Source organism: Pelodiscus sinensis, chromosome 7, assembly GCF_049634645.1.
Source record: "Pelodiscus sinensis isolate JC-2024 chromosome 7, ASM4963464v1, whole genome shotgun sequence".
NCBI lineage: Eukaryota > Metazoa > Chordata > Testudines > Trionychidae > Pelodiscus > Pelodiscus sinensis.
In genome coordinates, this window is record NC_134717.1 from 4,790,553 (window position 1) to 4,812,735 (window position 22,183).

Consider the following 22,183-nt stretch of genomic DNA (forward strand, 5'->3'; position numbering starts at 1 on the left):
TCCCTTCCATTCCTATGCCTTTAAGTTTAAGCAATTAGAAACCTGGTTTCAAGGAGGAAGCCGTGTTAGTCTGGTTCAGCAAAACCAACAAGGAGTCCGATGACATTTTAAAGACTAACACATTTATTGGCATATCAGAGCATAAGTTTCAACTCACTTTCTCAGATGAGAAAGAAGGAAAGAAAGAAATAATACAGATTAAAAGCTTGATTCTGTCCTGTATTCCAGGTGCTTTGCCCCCCTCCCTGCCCGATAGGGTAAAGTGCTAAATTGAACTTAGACAACCATTGACGTTGCCCATGCAAAATGAAATCCTTGCGTAGCACAAAGATATTGTAGAAGCTCCTTTATCAATCCCTTTCCAAGTAGGAAGTTGGCTGTTCTAATTTATCCTGGGCCCACTCAAGCTGATAGATGGCGCTAGGTTTTGCAGCCATCCTCTGTCCCTTGACTTGTGCAAAATATTCTTCTGCCATGCTAGAGAACTTGCAATCGGCATTCCGATTATAACATTCCTGCTGTCTTTAGATGCTGCATGGTCTCTGCTTCAGGGTAATATTGCTACCTCTGCTTTCCACCACATGGGATTTGTAATAGTAACCAAGGTTCAGCATTTATTTTTCAATAGAACAGAATTTGAAAAAAAAAACATTCAGTAACTAAGGACCAAATCCTGCAGAGTGTATGAAGGCTCAGATTCACTATGGACATAAGTGAGCATAGTGACAGAGAATCCAGTGGATGTCCCTCATGCTGGAGGTCAATTTGATCCTCAGTAGGTGATAACAAGTGGTCCTAAGGCACCTTAGAGAATTATCATGAGCTTTCATGGGTAAAACCCATCAGATGAGCTCAAATAGAGAAAAAAAAAGGGGGGGGGGGCTGGGATGGTGGTGACTCACAATTTATGACAGAAAAAGAAGGGGAGAGAAAGTACCTGTCAATTGTAATGCTGGTGCTAATGAGGCTAATTGAGTGGGCTGGAAGTACCCCATACTTCACTTTTAATGTCAGTGGGGGGTTGACAGAACAGAAAGCTTGTTTTATAATGGCCCACCCACTTCGGGTCTTTGTTCAGGCCATGGAAACGGTGTTAAACTTGCATATGAAGGTCAGTTCCTGCCCTCTCGCTCTCTAGTTGGCTTGTGAAATTCTTTTGTAAAAGAATGGCTACTTTTAAATCCACAAGTGAGGTCCCAGGGAGGTTACCATGTTCCCCTCTGTGTTTCTGTGTGTCACTCGAGAGCATCTGAGTAAGTGGGTTTTGCCCATGAAAGCCCATGATACTACTTTTACATATATATCTAATGTATACGAGAGAGAGAGAGACTTAAAGGTGTCACAAGACTACTAATTTCCAGTCTAACATGGCTACCCCTCTGAGATAGTGTTAGGTAAATCATTCACATGTTACTAAGTTACTATACTATACAGAATTTTATGCCATGCTCATCTGTGTAGTATCAATATGCCTTTCAGTAGTAAACTGTTGGGCGAATTTAGCCCTTTTTCTGTTATCCAAGAACAGACTTTGATTGTAATAAATGTGTTAGTTATTCAAAGTTTTTAAGCCATTCTGGACTAATGTAATGCTGCCTGCTAACAGTTTGGAAACATGCTTTGACTATATACTATGTGAATGGTTGCTTAAGTCACAATGCATTATTCCTGCTCTCCGAGTCGATTATTATAAGCAGTAGTGGTGCAAAAGGATTTCAAAACAGGAGAGTGAACATTTCCATCACAGGCAAACATCTGTATGAAGATTCAAAAGACTTTCACTTCCCAGGAACTTTTAGAGGGAGAGGGATTTCCATCCTGCACACGTGTGGCTAATGAATCAAAAGGGCTGTGAAAGGGGTCAAAATGAACATTAAGTTTGTCCTGGAATAACCTTCTGGAAATATCCATTCAAGTCTATTTTTCCCTCAAGAAAATGTCCTTTTAAGGTACAAGTTATCGACTCTTGTCATGAACACAGGCTTTCCCGAGGGGCTTAGCTACATTATCTTCCCTTCTACAAATACAAACTATCTGAGGCCAATATCTTTCAAGCAAGATTATCTGCAATTGTTTTACCTCCTAAATTGTACTTTATAATATTTCACTGGCTTCATTAGAGCAAACACAACTATATAGTACACATTGTATGCTTATGAGGCTGTTATGTGGTTATGTTTACCCATTAGTTTCTGCTTTTACTTCACCACCCAGTTATTACAGTGTGACAATGGCTCTAATGATCTGTTTTGCTTTGTTCATTTCTCTCTCAGCTTTGGGAATGGTGTGTTTTGTGGAACATAAATTTCACCCTTTGAAAACATTACACTCTTCGGCACAGTATATTTAGACTAGTCCCTGAACCTTGTAGAGAAATGAAAATAATTGTGCAGGATGGCATTTTGGAAGACTGTGCCTTTCTCTAGAAGAAATAGTCATAGATAAGATGATTACTCAGCCAATAAGAGACAATTAGTCACTCAAAATTCTGGTCTATTTAGCACAATCATCTAATGATGTACAGTTTGACTAGAGTCCCTAACTTGTGTTGGAGAGGAAGTAATCAGAATGCAACACTGAATTCTATTGCCTGAATCCAGGATTTAAGCTTTCAGCGTGAGTTGCATGACCTAGAAATCAAAGCATTGCTTTCGATAGCCTTGCTTAGTGAAGATTTGCAAATAGTCTGCAAGACAATAATGCCTATTGGCAAGAGCTGCTGGCAAGTTCAGCTATGGACAACAAAGAGGTAAAGCTGACAGAGAAGATAGATTTTTCTTAAAGCAGAGACGAGCAGACCAAATGCACCTGACAAAATGAGAAGTCAATGCATCCTGCCATCCCCTGGTGCATCTTGATCTTAAAAGAAGACAACTCCATTTTATTTATGATGAGGGTCTCTCAAAGAAGGAATGGTCCTTATGCTCTTGGCAAGCAAAAGTTGGGTGCCTTTCCTTAAGAGCATCACGTTTTTACCAACATGTCGAAACCAAATGGAGGTCTCTGCTAACCCTTCATCTTGACAACCTACCCAGAAGCCTTTGCCTAGCAAGTAGGCTAAGAAAGGACAATCAGTCCTCATCAACCCACTGCTTTGGTCTTTCACGGACTCGTCTCTTTCCCTCTCTATTGTAATGAACATTTGAATCAGAGGCTAAAAGAAAAGCTCACATTTAAAATACTCCTGAACATATATTCCTTCTTTACATATATTCCTCTTATCAATCTATTCTCTGCCATTCCTTCTTCAGAACAGCTCCTCTGATCTCGCCTCATTTCAGCATTCATCCTACCATAGGTCTGGATTCATCAGTAAAACAAACTTGTCATGGCTGCATTAGGTATAGTAATGGAAAATTGAGAAAAAGGACAACCAGAAACCATTTTTACCTCCCTCATTCCATCAACACAAGTGCCACTGCCAACATTATGGTCTCATTAAGTACCACAGCCTGAATAGGAAGAATGGAGAAGGGCTATTGACTGCAGACAAAGCCACCGGGAGCACTTTTCATGCACTATTAATGTTAATGTAGTACAATTGCTAGTGCCTGTAAATTGAATGCATAATTTTTAACCTCTAGGTAAACCAGAGGTTTAGGGGAAATGAGAGTGAGAAATTAAACACAGAAGGGGAGAGTAAAACAGACAAGCCTTTAGTAGAAAGCAAATCCTGCAAAACTAGCAGCAAGATATCAAATCTGAGAAGTGTATTTGGGGTCAAACAATCTAAAAGAGAGTTAGTTGCTGCAATTTAGGTGTCTTCCCACCCCCTGGACCCACAAATCCCAGTTTAGGTGCCTAGGTTCCCCATACAAGGTACAGTGAGCGGCAGGTAGCTAAGAACATTATCCACAAAAGCCACCATGCTAAGCAGGGAGCCTAGCTCTGCTTGGGACCGTAACAATGAACCGTCTGCTGGAGTAAAGGCACCTAAGCAATTACTTGCCAAAAGGGTGGCAAGCACGTGTGTTACTCTGCCTAAAATAATGCAAGGTGGGAGGGAAAGAAGGAAGAGGAGAAGGCCTCCCTTATAGCCTTTAGCACAGTGACTAGAGGACTCCCCCAGGATGTGGAAGCTGTCAGGGTTCCAGCCCCCTCTCCACTCAACCCCCTCAAATTAGGTGCCTAAACATCTCTGATGATCTATGGACCCAATCCAATGCCTCTAAAAGTCAACGAAAAGACCACGGTTGATTTCAGTAGGCTTTAGATTAGGACCTATAGGCATTGAGGGCTTTAAAAAAGTCCTCTGGATCCCGTTTTATCAAAAAATAAACGATGGCAGAATATCCTGAATATCCGAAAAAAAAGAAAAGGCTTGACCCATGATCTGAACAGATGGGTATGTTTCAGCCCATTGTGAGTAAAGCTACCTCGGGAACGAGCAACCTCTTCATTATTCTCAGTAGAGAAGCCAAGGTTAGAATGGGCCGAATTCCATTCACCCTTAGACCTTGTGCCTTCGCCACTGAAGTCATCTTCGAGAGAAAAGCCCCAGGATGGATCCTGAACCATAAACATAGACGTTATAACACCCACTGATGCTAGGCAGTGTTCCTTGAGCCTGTCAAAATGCAGGACATTCTCATTTTAAATGCTAACTTTAAAAATATATTATTGTATCACCATAGAAATGACCCTTCCTAGAATAATACTGTCGCTGTGGTTGTTCTCTGATGTTATTAACCTAGATTAGCGTAGTGTCTTCTTTCTCCTCTGTCTCACGGTCCAGAACAGTTGGGTTATTCATAACTCTAAAAGGTAGAGTTTTTAATTCTTTGTTACAGTTACCAAAACCATCTTTATGTCTAACTCTCCCCATTCTAAGGGCTTGCTCCTAAATATCTCCAGTGATGGAGATTCTACAATCTCCATAGGCAATTCATTCCAGTGTTTAACGGCCCCAACAGGAAGTTTTTCCATATGTCCAACCTAAACCTCCCTTGCAGCAGTTTAAGCCCATTGCTTCTTGTTCTATCCTCAGAGGCCAAGGAGAACAATTTTTCTCCCTCCTCTTTGTAACACCCTTTTTAGATACTTGAAAACCGCTATCATCCCCCTCTCAGTCTTCTCTTTCCTAAACTAACATGTACAGACACGTTTTGTTCATTTCCTTGAAGTGGCAAGAGGGTGTAGAACTATGGAAATGGGTTTTCATGATTCTTATACATCACCGTTATACAAACCCAATTACCTTTGGACCAAGCTGCTGGGCCAAGGTATAAAGCAAACAGGGTCCATGCTTAGACACACATCTGGGAGAACAGGTGTTTTTTTTCCCGGCCTTGCTGCTGGTTCGCTGTGTGAACTTGGCAGGACATCAAAGGCACTCAGGGTTGATCTAACTCTGCTCTCCGGGGAATCAAAATGAATGCTTTTGAAAGTACACTCTTTGCTTCAGATACTCTCACCAGGGCACTGCATAGATTAACTTGTTAACATTTGTAAATGACTAATGTGAATACTGATCTATGCATTTCAAGAAACACAGGAAAGTGCCAGGCCTTGGATGCCTACTTCTGGGGACCTCTGATCTCCATTTGTGACAGGAAAATTAGGGAAGAGTGATGCTGCTTCTCTGTGGAATGGGTTGTGTCATAGTGGAATGATCCCCTCCCCTTTAGCTGAATCTCTCTCCATCCAAGGTATGAGTCTTCCTTGGATGAAAGAAGTCTGGAATGGACATGAGCCGAAATGCTTTTTCCGCCTCCTCCTCATTCTGCCTGGACTGATGGATATGAGAAATACCTCGTCATGGAAACATTTAAAGCTTGTTTTCTTTCAGCTTGCCAGAGTCTTTCCAGCTCCCTTGCAGGCCTCAATCAGCTCATCCCAAAAATCAATTGAGAAAAAAAGCCTATTGCTTTTTTTAGATGTTTTCTGAAAGGAAAATACTTAGAAGTCCCCACCCCCAAATCATTAGACAGCACTTTCGCTGAGCTCATTCTTTCTGAAATAGTAAAAATAAAGAAACAGACATGTTGGTGGAAAAAATGGTATTTTGTGCTTTCCTTATCCTTACAGCATGTATCAGGACTTGTGGATTTGATTCCCTTGGCTTACTGTATGACCTTGGCCAACCACCTTATGCTGTCTGTGCCTTAGGCCATGTCTTCACTCCATGCAAGGTTGACATTTCCATGATCAATCTTCCAGAGTTCCATTTAGCAAGTCTAGTTAAGACCCACTAAATCGAACTCGGAGGGCACCCTCCACTTGTGGCCAATACTCATGCTCTTGTGAGGAGTAAGGGAAGCCAATGGTAGCGTTTACACCCATAGGTCTCCTGCTGTCGGGATGCTGTCAAGCTCTACGTACTCTGCGTAGCAGGAGTTGTATACCCTGAGCCAAGCTGCCCGATCGAATGTAGACCTGGCCTTAGTTTCCCCACCTCAAAGGAGGATTAAATTTACTCATCTCACAGAGATGATGCGATATTACATTCATTAACTCTAATTGTTTTGCCATCTTCAGAGTATGCAGAATGCAAATGATCATCGCTGTATTTCTTTTCAGTCAGACTTGATGACACAAGCCCAGCAGCCATCAGCATGGCTGCTGTGCAGATGCTGACAGAAAGTTCTCTGGCTATGTCAGCCAAATCTAGAAATCATGTGATGTACACCTTCTTCCAGACACCCCAGGGGGCAAGTTGTACCAACACCACAGGCCAAATTCAGATGTGGAGTGTGTGTGATGGGTGGTGGTTTCTCCGTAACTTGAATTCTTTACATCAGCCAGAGGTTGCAGGTCTATCACTGGAGTGGATGGTGAGGGTCTCTAGCCTGCGATGCACAGAAGCTCATACTAGTTAATCTTGATGGTCCTTTTTGGCCTTAAAATTGGTTCAGCATAGAATTGCTCCATACATCAGCCAAATGGGTGCAGCTTGTGGTTACCCATCCCTGTTGCAGGTCTTGAGGAAGGGGAGATATTTTCCTGCTAAGGCAGGAGTATTTGTTTCTGAGGGCTGGACAGGTAGCTCCCTTAACTCATTATGCATGTCTATAAATTAGCAATGGATCTGTAGTTTCTTTCTAGTTATGTGTTCATCCCCAACAAAGTGTTGGAGCTACATGACATTTCAGCTCTCAAGAACCAGCTCTGCTTCATAAGACAACGATAGGCCAGCTAATGCTTTCGGAAATTAAAAGGAAGGAGTCCATGATATTTAAAAAAATCTCTCCACCCCCACATATCTAGTCACTTTAATTGATTACATTCTTGGGTTTCACAGAAGAGCTGGATTATTAGGAAGGACTGGAGTGAAGACAGGCTTAGTGCCTGGCACATTTGCACAATCTTTACCGCACCTACATTTTCATGGGATAAAGGTTTCCCTTTGACTGTACAGATTGCTGTATTTTTGGTTCCTTTGTTGCTGTGCTGTAGTGGGCTGCTCCATCCCACCCATCACACAGGGTTGGTAGCAAAGCAAGAGGGATGGGAGGCATGACACACGAGATACACAGGGCCAGAAGGTCTTTCGGAACAAGCCCCTAGAGGCAGACTAGACAAGCCTAGCATATGCCTTCCAGCATCCTATCCAGAGAAAACACAAGGGATTGTTGTCTTAGGGTGTGTCTAGACTACATGGCTCCATCAACGGAGCCATGTAGTCTAGACACACCGCCACTGTGCTGCCTCACTTCCTATTGTAGCCAACCACTTAAGGAAATTATCCACATAACACCTCTATGGGAGAGAGCAGTGCCAATGCCCGCATGTCTCAGATGGGAAACTGAGCCACAGAGAGATGTAACATGGTCCAAGCTCGCAACGGAAGTCTGCGGCAGATCAGGGATTTGAACCCCAGTCTTCCCAACTCCCAAGCTAGAGCTCTCTGGAGCCAGTGTGTACCTCTCTATGGGCATGTCTACACTAGGAAATTATTTCAAAATAACTAAATTCGAAATAAAATTGAAATAGCATGTCCCTGCTATGGGGGAGCTGCAAAATCAGTCCAAGGCAATTTGTTCTATTATTGTGGATACTATCTTGACTTAGAGCCCCAAGAAGCACTAGGGAATAATTACTTCAAATGACTCTGGGGAGCAGTTATTTTGAAATAGCAGCAGAGGAGTATCCACACGACTTCAGTTTTGAAATAGCTACTTTGAAAGAAGCATTATTCCCTAAGGAAAGAAGGAGTAGAGATTTCAAAAGAACCAACATGTTATTTCGAAACAATGGGGTTAATAGAGTGGAGGATCTGCTTATTATTTCAAAATAAGGAGGGGGGGTATTGCAAAGTAACTCCCTAGTGTACACCAGGGTTAATAGAGCCTGCCTTGGACGAATTTCGAGGTTCCCCCGTAGTGGGGACACACTATTTTGTTATTTCAGGAGTTATTATTTCAAAATAATCTCCTAATGTGTACATGCTCTCTGAAATTGGCCTTCTTCTGCAGCTCACTGTTTTTGGACCAAGCTGTTCGCACATTAGAGAAGATGCTTTCCAAGTACTGCAAAACTCTCAGAATTTATTCACCATAGGGAATCTTATACATTTATTTTCTGGGTAAATTTTCTCTCCGACTCCCATAAACAAAACAATGAGAGCACTTCCAGTTGAAAATACTGTCCAGGAAAAAAAAAAAGACACACATTTGCTATGGACTCTGACGTCAAAGTCCTGTTTAGGGAGCAAAACGGCACATCCTGCTACACGTCTCTCTCTCACAGCTCTCCCTCACCAGCCTGTTAGCCACTGTTCCAAGTAGCATTTGGATACCAAGTAGGTCTAGAGCTAAAGCACATGACAGTGCCTTGCCGATATTTTAATCATGGGATCATAGCTGCACAGCACCACACAGCAGGAGAGAGAATCTACATGGCCCTGCCACTCATCCCAGCTGCCACTCCTAAGCTGGAAAAAGACAAGCTTTCCCCTACACTTCCTCGTCTCCTGGGACCAAGAGGTTAGTCTCATCATCAGAGGGCATCACTCCAAATCTGAAACCAAGACCCGGCATTGACACTTATCTCGACTAGCTTCCCCAGGGGCACAGGCTATTGGCAGGGGGCATCACATGAGGCCACAGTGAAGAATTTGTCTAGGTGCTGCACATTCACATTTCGGATCATTCCTCGACTTCATCACGCTGCCCCCAGCCTTTCCCACCTCATCTCTGGCTCGACTGGAGTATGTCGCTCATTTCATTTGTGGTCAGTGCCCAGGGACAGTTGTGCCGGAGAAGCCAGGTTCTCCACCACCATCCTTTCCCCACCGTTTTCTCACACAGTAGCCTTCTGTGGTCTTTTAAGGTGAGAGAGTTTCAGCGCCAAAGCTCTCCAGTACTTCGGATGGCGGAATGTGTCCATACAGTACGTGTCTAAGGTTGGCACTGCTGAGCCAGGGTTCTTTCAAATGCCCATCTCTGCACTGTCCCCCCCCCTCCCCGGACTCCCCCACTGTACCTCTCCTTGCAGCACAATGGGGCAGGCAGAGGGAAGAGTCCATCGGTTGAGAATGGCATCACTGATTCCTGAGCCTCATGGACCACAGAGCAGGCTCCAGGACTTCCTGACCGCAGCAGCCATGCCCCAACCCTAGAGCGGGAAGGCACGCATATAAGCAGAAGACTCAGGAGGCTGATGGAGAGACATGCGGTAGGCTTGGCACACCAACGGAGAGAGGACCCAAGGCGGGAACATTCAAGGGAGGGATTGGACTGGATGGGGAAGACCAGACTCTCAGAGGAGAGGCCCAATGGAAGCGAGAGGAAGACAAAGAAGGTTGCGAGCAAAGGGAAAGACAATGGCGGAGAGGAAAGGAAATGGGAAAGATTGAGAGAGAGAGAGAAAATGCTGAAAGCTAAAAGAGGAGAATCTCAGACATTTTGTGACACTTCTAGCTTTGCCATGTGTTACCTTCAGCAAGTAGCTTTATCACTCTTTGTCTCAACTTCCCCATCAGGAAAATGGGCATAATAAGACCTTCTTAAGGCACACGTAGGTCACCACCCCTCAAGATCCTTCTATAGAAGGTGTTATGTGGATTCCTTTTCCTATCCAGTTATGATAGATCAGGATTGGGCAATAATTTTTGACAAGGGGCCACTCCAAGGTTTTGGAAAGTGGTCGAGGGCCGCACTCTTTCATGATATTAATGGAGGAGGTGCGGGGTCTGGGATGGAAGTTGGGTGCAGAAGGGAGTTTGGATAAGGGATTGGGGTCCAGGAGGGAGAATGGAGTCTGGGAGGGAGTTTGGGTGAAGGAGGTGGTTGGGATCTAGGACAGGGGACTGGAGTGAAGGATTTTGGGATATGACCTAGGGTAGGAGGGGATTGTGATCTGGGGCAGGAGATTGGAGTACCAGATCTGGACAGGAGTATGGGTGTAAGAGGGGGACAGAGGGTTTGGGTATGTTGAGTGGGTGGTGGGGGGACACAGAGAGTTGGGGCAGGAAAGGGCTGGGGTGCCAGAAGCAGGCTGTGGCCAAGAGACTTACTTGCCAGCTGCCAAACCAGCCTGCCTGCCTGCAAAGCTTAAAATGTTTCCCAGACAGCCTGCTTGCTGGGCCGTGTGCTTCATGAATAACTGAGCCCAGGAGAGGGGCGTGGTTCATGGCTGCCTGTTACTCCAACAAGCAACTCGCATTGGCTGGGGTCTGCCAGAATGTGCTGGGGGCGGGGCGGCTCCTAAAACTTCCTCCCTCCCCTACAGTTTTACAGAAACTGAGCCCTGCAGTTGTGTTTCTGCATGGTGTGGAGGGCAAGCTGGGGAGCCTGCCTGGTGCTCCCCGCTGCGTCCGTGGGCCGGATCTGGTGGCTTGGCGGGCTGCATCAGGCCCACAGGCCATATTTTGCCCAGGCCTCTGATAGATTCATGATGACACTGGGCAAGTGGGATCAGAAAAAGCAAAACAAAACACTCACTCACTTCCTTCACATGCCAGGATAGCACTTTAGAAAAATTCAGATGAGGGGTGCGAAGTTCTGTCCCCACACAACAACATTATAAGTGATTATGTTATATCATGTGAAGTCAAGGGGGAGTGTAAAAGGGAAGCAGAAAGGGAAGCAGATAAAAAACTCTAAAGGGAGCAAGTTAAGATCTGCGGCTGGGTTTGCTTCTCTTCGCCCATTAAAAAAAAATCCCTGCTCACATCCACAAAACCTTTCAGAGAACTTAGTAGCTACATAGAGAGAGTTGTGGGGACAGAATCCCCTTCACCTGCCCCCCTTTCTCTCAAGTAAATCTACTCTCTTTGTACTTAAGAAACAAGAGTTTCGGAATAGTTTTTCACATCTGGCAACCATCCTGAATGCCCATTATTAACTGCCCCCCCCCACCAAAGCCACTTAGTCTAGATGTGATCAGATTTCATGTATTTTATTATCTGCCCATACTTTAATAAGTTAAATGGCTCCCCCCCCCCAGCTTTCTTTGCAAGGAAGTGGGCAGATAGCCTCCATGCTACATTGCTGCTGCAAACTGTGTTGCAGGTGCTCCAAATATAGCTTGGTTCATTTCGAGTAACGCTTGCAAGGGGCTGTCAGCACTGCCATCCTGCAGAGGAAAGACAAGGTGGGATGGTGGATAATCCAGACTCCCAGTCAATCATTCCCAGGCAGAAGATTCTAATTACCCAGGCATAATTACACCTCACAATCTACACCTGACATCCGTCAGCCACTCTAAGATGAGTCATTCTTTAAGGGCAGGCTGCCCTGAGCGCCACTGTTATATACAACGACAAACTACCTCTTGGTAATATCATAGCAAGGGAAAGGCCCTGGGAATGATAACATGGAAATTATCTTTGAAAGGTGAAGGAATAAGAGTGGGCAAAGGCACGCAGACAAATTATTTTTTGCTTGTTGTCTGTCTTTCCACATCAGGGCAGGTTACATGTGGATTAAAAGTTGGTGGGAACCAGTCTGTCATTCTTACTTCAGAGTTAGAGCGTGGGTAAGAAGCCAAAGCAATGCTGGAGTTGAATGAGAACATTACATCCAGTGCAATACCGAGGAAAACCAAAGTGGGCTGGGGATAGGCTGGGCAGGCACAGTCAGAAGGGACAGAATGTAATTTGTGTTCTAGGATGGGCTACAAAGATGGGAGATGCAAGGAAGGGGTACTGAGTGGGATGGGGGAACAGCTGAATACAGGCAGTCCCCGGGTTACGTACAAGATAGGGACTGTAGGTTTGTTCTTAAGTTGAATTTGTATGTAAGTTGGAACTGGTACATATTGTAGGGGAAATGCTAGCCAAACATTTCTCCAGAGCTCAGTTTTATTCTCCCACACCTCACTTCCCTCAGTCCTTTATTCTCAAGCTGAGGTGTCTGCTGAGAAAAACCGCTCCGCGTCTTCCTGGTCTGCTGGGGGGGGGGGAGGGGGGCACTAGCTTCGCGTCTCCCTGGTCTGCTGGGGGGGAGGGGGCTCGAGCTTCGTGTCTCCCTGGTCTGCTGGGGGGAAGCAGCTAGTGCGGGGTTGCCTCACCCCGTTTGTAAGTAGGGATCCGATGTAAGTCGGATCCATGTAACCCGGGGACTGCCTGTAGATGACAGTGGATGCTCATACTTGATGTGGAAAAAGTTGAAGGCAGGCCAGGGACATGCCACAGGGTCTCAATGCTGAACCAGTGTCAAATCTGGGATCTGCAGAATTACTTTCAATCCCCACATGCTCCTCTGATCAGTACACTCCCCTCAGAGCTCAAGTCGGGCATTCCCCTTCCACATCAGTGAATAGTTAAGTCAAGGTGAAATACTGGTTTGTCGGGACTTGGAGATGCTCTTATTGGAGGGGCAAACACCACAGTCTATGCCAGCACTAGCTTTCTTTACCCCCCAGTTAACAGATTGCCAATTAACTTGAGGTACACAGTCCATTTGTAAAAGGTGGTATGGATGTACTCCACATATTTTTCTTTACCTAGGGATGAGCCTAAGCCAGGAGTGAACAATAATTTTTGCAGAGGTGGAGGCACTTCATAAACTTTGGTATTTAGTTGCATGCTGGCTCCAGGCCCCCTCAGAAGGAGCAGGGATATGGATGGAAGGAAGGAAGGAAGGAAGGAAGGAAGGAAGGAAGGAAGGAAGGAAGGAAGGAAGGAAGGAAGGAAAGAAACTTTGTATGTGAGAGACAGACTTTGTGACACAGATTGGGTGTGTGCGGCAGAGACAGGAGAGTGTGTATGGCAGTGATTGTGTGTGTGTGGCACAGAGACAGTGTGGCATACTGGCTATGTGAAACAGTGACACAGAGCGTGTGTGGTGGGTAAGTTTTGGAGAGAAGCAACACTTTGTCTAAGGGAAATCTGTCCTGCTCTGTTGTCTCCCCTCACTCCTGCTGTGCACGCCTCTGAGTCAGGAGCCTTAGCTTAGAGCAGCTCTGCTGATTGTGTCTCCCCCTCTAGGAACCCTGCTCTGAAGAGATGGGGGGCAGAGGAACACCCTGTTTTCAGCACTTCCCTCTACTCCCCTGCACAGATAGCAGGAGAATCCTGGAAGCAGCGGGGCTGCAGGGCAGAGTTCCCGCTCAGGGAAAAGCCCTCTTGTGCAAATGCTTTTGCACAAGAGGGCCAGTGTAGACAGGTAAAAACTGTTTTGTGCAAAAATGCCCTGATGGCGAAAATGGCGATCGGGGCTTTCTTGCACAAAACCGCATCTAGATTGACACGGATGCTTTTCTGCAAAAAGTGCTTTTGCGCAAAAGCGTCCGTGCCAATCTAGACGCTCTTTTCCACAAATGCTTTTAACGGAAAAACTTTTCCGTTAAAAGCATTTGCGGAAAATCATGCCAGTCTAGACGCAGCCTAAGAGCGAGGGCCACCAAATTTGATAGGCAGCTTCCTCTTCTCCCCAATGAAAGCAAGACCAAGGTTTGGTTGTGGCAGCAGAACCAGAGATCTTGGAGGAATGGACAGTTTTTCATAACATGCAAAGGAAGGGGCTTTCTGAGGGATGTGATATGAGAGTGGCCACTGGGGGCAGTGAGCCCTCATGGAAGAGCTATTCTACAGAGTGGCCATGGGGGGGGGGGAGGAGGGGTAGCTGCACCACCAAGGGAGAGGCCAGCAGGGCTGGGGCTCTGCCATCTTGAAGCCCACACGTGGGTAAGTAGCCCCCCGTGCCCAAAACCCTCCCCCCAGCTCTTGGTCACACCACTGAAGGGGGCTGATGAGGCCCCTGGTGGTCAGGGGAACTGTGGGAAGAGAACAGGCCCTAGGTGGGCTAAGTGAGAGGCCTTAGGGGTGGGAAAGAACAGGCCCCGAGTATGCTGGGGGAGAGAGAGAACATGCCCCTGACCCCCAGCCTCCTGTGCTCGCCCCCTCCCCCGGCCCACCAAGGCCCTGAGGGATCCAGGCAAGTCTGGATAAGTCTGCTAGTAATTCTATATGTTCTAATGAGGGCTATTACTGATGCTCAGTAATCAAGTCAATGGCCCACGAATAGGTTTATTCTTCTTGAAAGCCCAAACTGTGATTGGTTCTAGAAAGACATATGACCAGACCACCTGATGCTGAAACCCATTTTGGATCTTCTCCGACAAGAAGGATACATGCACAACATTAGGATATACACATTCAGCAGTGTAATATTAAACTGTTACATGCCACATTCTGCTTAAAGCATCTTCATATTCAGAAGCCAGTTTTCATAAAGCATGGGGGAGGTGTAACAGTATCGAAATAACTGTGATCTTCTCCCACAATTCACCGGTGTCTAGTAAATCTCAACCCCTGACATGATGGGTAGCTTTTCGGGGTGAGACGGTACTAAGTCTCCAGCATCACCATTTTGCTTTGACTAGCAAGGAGGTTGCCCAAATATACAAAACGTGGTGCTTGTTTTTGTGATCTGAACCCTCCAATAACAACTGGCCTCTAGATTGTAACAACTGGTGGACAAGAAATAGGAATTTTAATTCTATCCAATACCATGAAAATCAGCTCATCCCTATCTACTCTGAAGTCTGCAGGTTACTTAAAAACTAGGCTGGTGGCACAGAAGTAGAAACGGTTGCAGCTGACATTTCACAGGTGAGGGAACACTGATAAGGCAGTAGCAGCTGGAGAGGAGTTGGCTCTTACACCAGCTGTGCACGGATTATAGGTCTAAACATCAACTGATATAAATCAGAGAAGCCAATGTAGACCAGTTGAGGATCTGGCCACATATGCAGGGACACGAAGCAGGGACAGCAGAAAGAAATTCCTTGCTATATGCTGCAGCAACTCCATGGAGTACAGAAACCTCTCTTTGTTTCAATGCAACTGAGTAAGCTTTGCTTTTCTAGCATGCCCAATGCCTGAGTGTTAGATTAATGTTTTGCCAAGCAGGAGCTACAGAGAGCTGACAGGTAGCAGCATGTATCATCACTGCCAAGGGAAGTCATGAAGGGAAGTAAAAATAGAAATCTCTATATGCATCTTTAAAACATGACAGTGCTAGATACATTGGCCATGGATTATGTGTCTCTGACATAGTTTGTGCTATGCTAAGTAAACTGTCCTGAAAAAAGAGAGAGAGAAAAGAAGAGAAAAGAAATGCAGAGTCAAAATTGGCTCCGATCTTCTGCAAGAGTGGGATTAATAACAAAACCACCACCACACTGTCAAGCTTGAATGCCTTTCTGGAAGGCATGGCTGCTCTCAAACTCAAGCTCTTGTATTCAGTAGAGGAGTATCCAGGTCAAATTTAATGGCCTGTGATATGAAGGAGTTCAGACATACTAATCTAATGATTCCTTCTGGCCCTAAACGCCACCACTCTATGAATACCGTTAATGATACGTTTACATTTATATATTGCCTTGGAGGCAAGGCGCTCACAGTGTTTCATAAACTTTAATTAAGCCTCACAACACCTTTGTGCCAGAGAGGTGTTAGGTTCCTCCCCGGTGTCACACAACTGAAACAGAAACCAGAGAAAATCCCCCAAGAGTCTCAAATCCAGCATGCACAGGCATTATTTTCACTTGTATATCAGTTAATAAATAGCATGGGGAACATTTTTATGCCAGTGCCAATTCGAGCTAACATGGAGAGTTGGATATACGAGGTTTTGGAAAAAAAACCTGGAGTGTTGCTTAAATCCATTTAATATACAGCTGAGAACCTGCTGTCTCTGAAACCTTGTCATTTCAAGAGCTCACACGTTTTATTTCACTGTCGGAGGCTAGTGACACATGACTGACAAACGTCAAATGTAATTCAAGAATGGGGGGCGGGGGAGCAGGGAGGAGAAAAGAAAAATAAAGTAACCACATCCACCCTTCTGGGTTCAGTTCCCAGGGCTGTGCAGTTTTTCTGGTTCATTGAACAAACCTGAATGAGAGAACCAGGTGATGAGTTATGAAACTGCTACATACTGTCCCTGGGAAGGGGGTGACCGACAGAATCATAGCACGGTGCCGAGGCTTCCTGCCAACCTGAGCCAGCCAGCCATGCACCTGACCGCTGCTGCGTATCCTCTCCCTGATACTGGCCAGCACTGTATGATTCAAGGAAAAGCGCAGCATAGTCTTTCACAGATAACTGTACAATGATCCTTCTATAGGGACTTTTCTTCCCAATCCTCTCAATTAGTGGCAGTGTTCTGCCCTGGAGCATGACTGTTAATATTCAGGTTTATGAAAAAATCATGTGATTTGAACTAGGTCCGTAACTGTAGTAGCATGATCTCTATTGTGTCTGTACACCAAATATGCATATGCATATGTCAGCTCACATTCATGTATCCTGGGATACCCAGGCATCCATTAAAAAAAGGTCGGTAGCCAGCGTGTTGATAATACATGGGGAACAGCATCACATAAAACAGCCAGAGATCACCAGAAGGATGTAGTAATGAACAAAGTCATATTTCACTCTTACTCTCCATGCTACCACTAAAATAGGACCTCTCTCCTCCTCTCTTTTATCTCCTTCCTGTGCTGGGTTTCTTCATCCATGCTCTGTCCATGGTGCTGAATACTAATATTTCATTATATAGTCTAAATGGTCCCCTTTTTGGTTGAAATTCTTCATATGCCATGCACAGTTTCAAATGTACCAAAGGACCAAGTTATTTGTCCAGTGGACACATGGCATTTTTTCTGTCTTTCAGGTAACCGGGGGGCGGGGGGGGACAGGCATTTCAGTACATGAGAACTCTTGCCATTATGCTATATACATGAAACATGACAGAAAAGAATCCCAATGCAACAGTCCTTTAAGTCTTTGTTGACATTTCAGTAGGATTAGCTTTTCACTCACTGACAAGTCTATAGAGCTGCTTGTCTGATAATCAAAGCACCCGGATAGCACATGTATAACAAGTAACAAAAAGAGGATTTTCAATTATTCAGACAGCTGCCCTTATCACTGTACATCTCCCCTGGATAACTAGCTACCTGAATTTAAAAGGGTGCCTACAGGTAGGAAACTACCCAGGGTATTTATCAGAGACTTGCGCTACAAGAGCAGATAAAGAGGTGTGTATTTCCTCCCGCTGGTCTTCCTGCTACCGCTTAATATCAGGCCAGAAGATCTGATCCTTCTACCAGGAGAGGAAATTAGTTTTGTCTGTGAAACTGTGCTGGGCTGTCAAAAAGCACCAGGGAGTCATTACGTTCCTTACGCTTGAACCTAAGAACAGCCATACTGAGTCAGATCAAATGTCCATTTAACCCAATATCCTGTTGTCTGATAGTAGCCAATGCCAGGTGCCCCACAGGGAATGAACAGAACAGGGAATCATCCTGTGATCCACCCTCTATCACCCATTCCCAGCTTCTGGAAAATGTTGGAGGTTGCCTTTACTCCTGAGGGGTGAAGCCTTTCCCCGGAGTGCTCCAGGAATTTGAAATAGTTTGTTTGCAAACAATAAATCCAATCCAATACATCCAATACAAAACCAATTTTGCCTGCCTTGAACATCCGCATTTCCATATGAAAAGCTACGTATGGGACACAGCCAGCCAACTTAAAATTAGCCTTGTTAACACAGATCCTATAATTGACAGGTATTACTTCTGCTGTCATATACATCTCTTAATTTCTGTTATTTCCACTCCAATTCATCAGATGAAGTGGGATTTACCCGTGAAAGCTCATGAGTCTATACATTTTCCTTAGTCTCTAAGCTGTCACAAGACTACTCATTGTTTTGAATACATCTAATCATTTGCATTTAAAGTCAGTTAAATAAAGCCACTATGATCACAGAGAAGCATGCCTTAATCTAGAAGAAAACCATCAGGCCCTTCTTTATTTTTGTGTCGCTGCACACGCAATATGGAATTCCATTGTCTCGCCCTCTGCCTCCTGTCAATCTCTATGCAATGCTATCCCTATGAGTGAAGGCAGAAGTGCCTGACGCTGCACCATATTTCTTGCTTCAGTCGCTCTGCAGGCTATGTCTGCTGTGCAATCAATAACAGCTAACAAGGAAAGATTTCAGTTTGCGGCACTTACTCGGGGTGTTCAGCAGACGTGACTTTTTGCAGTGGTAAGCCACCTCCTGTTCACAGTACTCCGCACTGCTTATCATGGCTTCAATCTGGTCCATGTTGCTGCTATAGTTAAAGAACATGGCATATGGTTTCTCAGGGCCCGCCCCTCGGGCTCTGGTTAGCTCTGTGTTGTTGTGCTGTACTGCTGTCCAGATCGTATCTTCTGTGAAATGAAAAAAAAAATGAAAGGGGTGTTACAGTAAAAAGGGAACAAAGAGTAGCTGAAGGCTGATGCTTTTCACCATTAGAGACAGGAGCAGCATTCAAACAAGTGTGGACCACACACGGCTATGCCTACCGAAAACGAGGGACAGACCACAGTGGGGCTGATGTTACAGAGCCCGCTGAGCCAGAGATAAAACATCAGCTGCCCTGAGTCCTGCGGATGCTGTTTTGCCAGGTAGCTGGATTAATTCAGCTGCATTTCTGCTGTTTTCAGCCCCGCTGCAAACAGATCAGGACTGGAAAGCAGAACTGTTCTTTTGCAACAATACATTCATGTCTGTTGATGAACTCACAGGAGCCATCTGAGACAAAAAGAAATCCTACCTGAAAGTTAAAATCAAGATGAAATTCATGTTGCTCTGTTCTGACTGTGGTCATGTGAAAGAAATTTGACCTCTCATTCTACTCTTCAAAACTCAGAATTTCTTCCTATTTACTGCAGCCCTAATTAAGTCCATTTCTCAATCAGGGCCTCTTTGAGGCATCCCATTTTATTCAGTGGTGCTACCGGCAGAGTGAAGTATTTCTCAGCGTAAGTTAAATAGAGTTTGGCCTTAAATAAATTCAATCTATGGACCTCGGCCTTCATACATTACACAAGGCAGGAGTACTTGTTGTCTAATTCAAGTGAATGGGATACTAACGATAGTGAATACTAAACTCTGCAATAAATGTTGCAGAATTCAGGCCTACACTTATACTACTACCCGTTTGCAGCTGATTCCTCCTGTTTTATTATGTAGGGAGAATGATCCAGCTTGCCTATATGTTCTAAAGTAAACTGTAAAAAAAAAAGAGCCAGCTTTAATCCTTTGTAAATATTGCAAATTTTCACCCTGGCATGGAATCCATTTATTTGTAGCAGTGGGCTCCACTTCCTGACCCCAGCTGTGACCTTTGGTTCTGGTTACCAACCACAGCTCAGGCCATTAGGGATAACATCCCCATCCCAGTCCAGTCAACTCCAAGAAATGATTTTAATCCAGAAGAAAAATACCCTTCCAATGCCTTAAAACAAGGCCTTCAAGTGCTGGATGTCTAAGAGCTGGCAATCAATAGTTGGTGCATTCTTTCGGAGTGCTGTGATCAGTTCCATGAGGAGAGAGAGTGAGTTTGTTTATACATCTATAATTCAATTCAGAGATTCCGAGAGAATTAGGGATGCTACTTTCAGAGCCTTGGGGCTGAATTAGAACATTAAAGATCAAAATATTGGGGTAATGTTTAATATATGAAACACAGGGAACAACTGGAAGAATCATGGCAAAGTCAAGAGCTTTACAGAACTTAATCCTGATGCTCACAAGTAAGGCAGGCAACACATCGCTCTAAGACCTCATCATGTATCAGTTTTGCATCACAAAGCAGTAATCCATGTCAGCCAAAGTCCCTCTGTTTTTCTTCCACATGCCCCAAAACTAACAAGGGAGGGATTTTCGAAATCCTCTCCGCACTGGCCTAACTCTGCTGCTACTGAAGTCAATGGAAGTTTCACGGCTGACTTCACTGGGGACACAGATTTGCAAGACACCGAGCCAATTGGGAATTTTTCAAAAAAAACATCCTTGCCAGAAAATATGAAGTAAACAAAACAAATTCTTTCCAGGGATGTTCTGGCTTTGACAAAACTTTCTTGGAGAAAGGTTTCCAGGATCTTGCAATTTCAGGATGGCCTTGGAAAGGGTTTGGCCTTGGAAAGGGTTCAGAAAAGGGCAACTAAAATGATTAGGGGTTTGGAACAGGTCCCATATGAGGAGAGGTTAAAGCAACTGGGACTTTTCAGTTTAGAAAAGAGGAGACTGGGGGGATATGATAGAGGTCTATAAAATCATGAGTGGTGTGGAGAGGGAGGATAAAGAAAAGTTATTTATTAGTTCCCTAAATAGAAGAACTAGAGGACGCCAAATGAAATTAATGGGTAGCAGGTTTAAAACTAATACAAGAAAGTTCTTCTTCACACAGCGTGTAGTCAACCTGTGGAACTCCTTGCTAGAGGAGGCTGTGAAGGCTAGGACTATAACAGTTTAAAGAGAAGCTAGATAATTTCATGGATTTTAGGTCCATAAAAGGCTACTAGGCAGGGGATAGAAATGGTGTCTCTGGCCTCTGTTTGTCAGAGGCTGGAGAGGGATGGCAGGAGACAAATCGCTTGATCATTGTCTTCGGTCCACCCCCTCTGGGGCACCTGGTGCTGGCCATTGTTGGCAGACAGGGTACTGGGCTAGAAGGACCTTTGGTCTGACCCAGCACGGCCGTTCTTATGTTCTTAATAAGCAGGGAGACAATCCAAAATAACCAATTGCTTTATGGTTAAGGATACCCAGTCCAAGGATTAGAACCCAAAATTTCCTACAGCCTAGGTGGATGCCCTAATCACTAGGACAAGCCTGGGCAGAAGAATCCAGCCCATGGAGGCAATGGGGAGCTCCAGGCAGGCTCCCCTGCTTGCCCCACAACCCTGCACACCACTCAAAAATGAGACTGTGGGGCACTTTCTCTTTATGAGTCTGGAGGGGAGGAGGGAAGATTTAGACACTGCTTCCACCCCCAGCACAATCCCTTTGGCTGGTTTCTGGACAAAAACTGGCCAATAGGAGCTGCCTGTTTGAATAACAGGCAGCCACGAAGCACAAGCCTCCTGCTCAGTTACTAACTCTAGTACAAGGCTGAGCAGGCAGACACATTTTAAGCTCTGCAAGCCTTTAGCTCTGCAAGCAAGCAGACAGGCTGCTTTTGCTGCTGGCTGGTAAATCTCCTGGCCATAACCTGCTGCCTCTGCCAGCCCAGCCCTCCCTTACCCCACCCTCTGCCCCCCAACTCCTGCATGCTTCTCTACATGCACCCATACCCTCTCCCAGATCTGGCATCCCAATCTCCTGCCCGAGATCACAATCCCCTCCTATCATAGGTCACATCTCAAAATCCTGCACCCCAGTTCCCAGCCATAGGTCACAACTACCTCCTTCACCCAAACTCCATCCCAGACCCTGTTCTCCCTCCTGAACCCCAGTCCCTTATCCCAAGTGCCTTTCTGCACCCAGCCTCCATCCCAGACACAGCACGTCCTCCATTAATACCATGGAAGAATGCAGCCCTCGACCACTCTCCAAAATCTTGGAGTGGCCTCCCATCAAAAATTATTGCCCACCCCTGCACTAGAATATTGGCGCTCTCAGGAGAAAGTGAGAAATCGCCGTCGTTTCTCACTGAAAACCTTGGAAGTTCTCAGTTTTATCTAAAAACGGAACAGGAAAACATTTCCAAACCCATTGGAAACAGTCATGGGATGGGAAAACCACTTTCCATTCCTCTATAATTTGAAAACCCCAAGCTAAATGCAAAAACCATTCCCACAAGCACAGGAGCAAACTAACGGGCTGATATTAGATTCTGATGGACTGGAAACATTAGTCAATTTCTAAATCATAGTGATAGAATCAGTGTGCAATCTACTGGCAAGACTGCCCTTTAAGAAGTGTAATAAAGTGTAGGGAACTATACTTTC

General features: G+C 45.0%; 1 protein-coding gene across 1 annotated transcript in view; it reads right to left on the reverse strand.

Annotated features, from left to right (window-relative positions):
* Positions 1–22,183, reverse strand: part of CNTNAP5 (contactin associated protein family member 5) — a 461,788-nt gene that overhangs the window by 122,947 nt on the left and 316,658 nt on the right. The window contains exon 13 of the mRNA XM_075933060.1: positions 18,416–18,616. Within this exon, the coding sequence (XP_075789175.1) occupies positions 18,416–18,616 (201 nt within the window). The remainder of the gene's footprint in view (positions 1–18,415; positions 18,617–22,183) is intronic.